At 61.1% G+C, this 3,724-nt stretch overlaps 1 protein-coding gene across 1 annotated transcript in view; it reads left to right on the forward strand.

The window, feature by feature from the left end:
- LOC104619281 (E3 ubiquitin-protein ligase HECTD3-like) overlaps window positions 1-3,431 on the forward strand; it is an 8,081-nt gene extending 4,650 nt beyond the window's left edge. The window contains exons 10-21 of the mRNA XM_010285097.1: window positions 1-154; window positions 253-302; window positions 422-486; window positions 765-868; window positions 1,134-1,253; window positions 1,381-1,470; window positions 1,563-1,769; window positions 2,041-2,170; window positions 2,635-2,709; window positions 2,965-3,046; window positions 3,116-3,187; window positions 3,347-3,431. Of these exons, the coding sequence (XP_010283399.1) occupies window positions 1-154; window positions 253-302; window positions 422-486; window positions 765-868; window positions 1,134-1,253; window positions 1,381-1,470; window positions 1,563-1,769; window positions 2,041-2,170; window positions 2,635-2,709; window positions 2,965-3,046; window positions 3,116-3,187; window positions 3,347-3,431 (1,234 nt within the window). The remainder of the gene's footprint in view (window positions 155-252; window positions 303-421; window positions 487-764; window positions 869-1,133; window positions 1,254-1,380; window positions 1,471-1,562; window positions 1,770-2,040; window positions 2,171-2,634; window positions 2,710-2,964; window positions 3,047-3,115; window positions 3,188-3,346) is intronic.
- Window positions 3,432-3,724: the final 293 nt, after the last annotated feature.

Below are 3,724 nucleotides of genomic sequence, written 5' to 3' on the forward strand. Positions count from 1 at the left end.
GCAGAGCACAGCCCTCATTACCCACTGTCTCCAGTCCTCGGAGAGCAACCCTCCTCAAACCCCGCCAAAGCTGTACATCAACCGGCACCTGGCCCGGGAGCGCTGTGCCAACCCCATGCTGGACCCTGGCTGCAGGAACGCTGTCTTCACCCAGGTATGACCACACCATGCCCCGTGCCAGGTACCTACCAGTTCAGCATTACTTGCCCCTTGCTGCATCTCATCCCCTTTCCACTCTGTGCTCCTCTCCAGCTGTACGAAAGCCTCAGGTCTTCCAAGAACAATCAGCCCCTGGACTACAGGTAGGTCTTCATGTCACATTTGTTGGGTGTCACCTCCCCAGAGCAGGATGCAGGGGAATGCCAGGTGCTGCTGGCTCTCTCGGAGGAGGGATGTGCGTGGTGCTGTTGCTTCCTCGCAGGTGGCCCCTGAGCTACAGCCAGTGGTGGGAGTGCGAGTTCATCTCCGAGGGCATCATTGACAATGGTGAGAGCTCTCCCCTCCTGCCTGGGGCTCTCCCCTGGGCTTTCTCCTGTTTGGGGGCAGCTCAATAGGTCACCCTTGTGGTGGGGTGTCCACGCTGTCCAGGCTGCTCTGTGGGAGGCAGTCCCGCTCTGCACATGTGGGATGATCTCTGCATCTCCCCTGTGCCCCCAGAACTGCCTCTGCCCCAGGGAGAGGGGGTGGCTTGGCCAAATCCTGTGGCTCAGCATCTGGTCCGGGCCTGGCATGTCAGGCATTAACCAGCCCCTGCCCCGGTGCAGGTGGTGGTTTTCGGGACAGCCTGTCGGATGTGTCGGAGGAGCTGTGTCCCAGCTCAGGCGATGTCCCCGTGCCCCTGCCCTTCTTCGTGCGCACAGCCAACCAGGTTTGGCACCCTGCTGTCTGCCTGTCCTGGCCCCAGGGAGGCATTCAGCAGAGCCTGGGGGCTTTTGGGGTGTTAATCCTATCTTAACACTTGCAGGGCTATTGGCTGGGGGGGCTGTGCTTGTACCTGGGTTGTGGAAATCTCTTGGTGGGGTGTAAAGAGCAGGAGAGGCAAGCGGAGGGTTGATGGAGAGGGAGGCTGCAGGGATGGACTGCACTGGGCTGGTCACATCTGTGTCCATGGGTCCTAAGCCTCTCTCCTGCAGGGTAACAGCAGCAGTGACACCAGGGACATGTATGTCCCCAACCCCTCCTGCAAGGACTTCCCCAAGTATGAGTGGATCGGGCAGCTGATGGGAGCAGCCCTGAGGAGCAAGGAGCTTCTGGTGAGCATGGAGGATCCTCCTGGTTGGCAAGGGGACTTGGCAGCAGCCACCTTGTCTCAGGCAGAGGGGCTGCCCTCGGGTGAAGGAGAGACACGGGGAGGACAAGCATCTCCACTCCCTTTGGCAGATCCTGGCTCTGCCGGCACTCGTATGGAAGCAGCTGGCAGGGGAGGAGGTCAGCTGGAGCAAGGACTTTGCTGCCGTGGACTTGGAGCTGGTGAGCAGAGCTGGGGAACAGCAGGGCAGTGCCATGCACTCCCATGGCTGCTCCGGCTCCACCGTGATGGCTTTCGCTCGTTGGGGTTGCAGGTGAAGCTGCTGGAGATGCTGGATGGGGTAGACAGGGAAGCCTTCGAGTTCATGTTCGGCAAAGAGCTGACCTACACAGCAGTGCTGAGTGACCAGCGCGTGGTGGAGCTGATCCCCGGTGGCAGCAGCACCGTGGTGCGCTACGAGGACCGCAAAGAGTTCATCCGTCTGGTGCAGAGGGCTCGACTGGAGGAGAGCAAGGAGCAGGTAACACTGTCCCCCAGGGCTGGCGTGGATCCGAGGGGACCCTGCTCCTGTGGCAAGTTTTCCTGGTACCTGTGGGGTTGGTGGCTGCAAAAAACTGCCCCCAAAACGAGCTCCAGCTGAGTGGTTCCTCCATGCATCCCATGCCCAGGATGTCCATGAGCCCCAGGGACCCCCTTTGGGGTCCTGCAGTCCTTGCCCCCGGTGCCCTGGGTGGCTGCCCTGGGTTCAGACACACCATGATGACATGGGGCCTCTCCTGTGCCCCCTCAAGATTGCAGCCATGCGTGCCGGGCTGCTCCACGTGGTGCCTCAGCCTGTGCTGGACTTGCTCACCTGGCAGCAGCTGGAGAAGAAGGTCTGCGGGAACCCCGAGATCACGGTGGCTGAACTGAGGAGGTTCAGTAAGTGCCAGGGCCAGCGCAAAGCTGCTTCCAGCCCTCCACGTGGGCAGGGACCCACCTCAATGATGCTCATCCTGTGCAAACATCCTGCCCCATGCTGAGTCCGTGGTTGTGGGGTGTCTGGGAGTCTGTGGGAGGATAAGCCAGAGGGACCCTGGATAGGGATGTGTCAGGTTTAGCTGCAGGCCCCACCGGTCCCTGCTCTCATCCATCTGGTCCTCAGCTGCTATGGGCAGAGGCGAATGGCTGCCCTGCAAACAGGGACCCCCATTTCTCCACGCACCTTTGTGCAGAGTGCTGGCCCCTCTTGGGGTGCCGGGGGCTTGCAGGGGCTCACAAAGAGCAGAGGCTCTCGTCTCCTGACGCTGCTCTGGGCTCTCACAGAAGGGCGGGATGGACATGTCCCATGTTAATTTGCCTTGCTGGGAGTTTCTGATGAAGTTGTTGCGTATTCTTTGTTGCAGTCACGTTTGAGGACTTTCCCTCCGGTGACACCCGTATCCAGAACTTCTTGGAGGCGCTCAACAACTTCACCAGCAGTGAGTGACCCCAAGCCTTTCCCTGCTCTTCATGTGCAACTGGGTGGGCCAGGGGATGGGGTACCCACTGCCCTGCACCCTGGGGATGCTCACCAGGTGCTTCCCTGGGTGTCGGCTTGGGTTGTCCACCTGGCGCTTCCTGGGATGCTGAGAGCGTCCCTTAGCTTTGCTCCTTGCTCCTGGGATGCTTCTGCAAGGGCAGACCCTGCCATGACAGTGGACGGTCTTGTCCCTGAGCCCTGTCCTTCCCTTCAGAGGATCTCAGCCGCTTCCTCAAGTTCGTCACTGGCCGGAGCCGCCTCCCAGTTCAGATCACTGTCTACCCGGAAAGGGCAAAGTGAGTCTGTCCTGTGCGGTGCCAGGGTCCCTGCGTGGTGCTGGGGTCTGATTCTCTCTCTCTTTCAAGCTTGAATGCATTGGACGTGATGCCACAGGCCTCCACATGCTCCTGCAGCTTCTTCTTGCCCAACTATTCCTCGTGAGTCGAGCTGGGGACAGGAGATGGGGATGCGTCCTGCTCCCTGGGGCTGGCATTGGGGTCCACTCCCAGGCTCCCCAGGTCCTGCCCTGGGGGATGTCTGGGCGGGCATGGGGAGGGAAGCGTGGGGCTCTCAGTGACTTGGCATCCCCCACCCAGGGCCAAGGCCTGTGAGGAGCTGCTGCGGTACGCCGTGTACAACTGCATGTCCATCGACACCGACAAGAACCCCTGGGATGAATGAGGCCCTCCAGGTGACCTGTGCCGTGGGAGCCACCCGCCCTGGAGACACCAAATTCAATAAAACTGCAGGGCCGAATCCTGCCATCCTGCCCCAGGTCCTGGTTGTGTCCGTGCTTCTCAAGGGCTGGGCCTGGAGCATATTTGGCCAGTGCTGCAGCTGGGGGACCAGCGTGGAGCTGTCTGCTGGATGCTGTGCCGGCGTGAGGTGCTGCGGGGTGGAGAGCATGGCGTGCACGCGGGGGCTGCGGGTCCTGTCCTCTCCCTGGACACGGTGTGCGTGGGGAGCATGTCCGA

The sequence above is a fragment of the Phaethon lepturus genome, unplaced genomic scaffold (genome assembly GCF_000687285.1).
Source record: "Phaethon lepturus isolate BGI_N335 unplaced genomic scaffold, ASM68728v1 scaffold37774, whole genome shotgun sequence".
Taxonomy (NCBI): Eukaryota; Metazoa; Chordata; class Aves; order Phaethontiformes; family Phaethontidae; genus Phaethon; species Phaethon lepturus.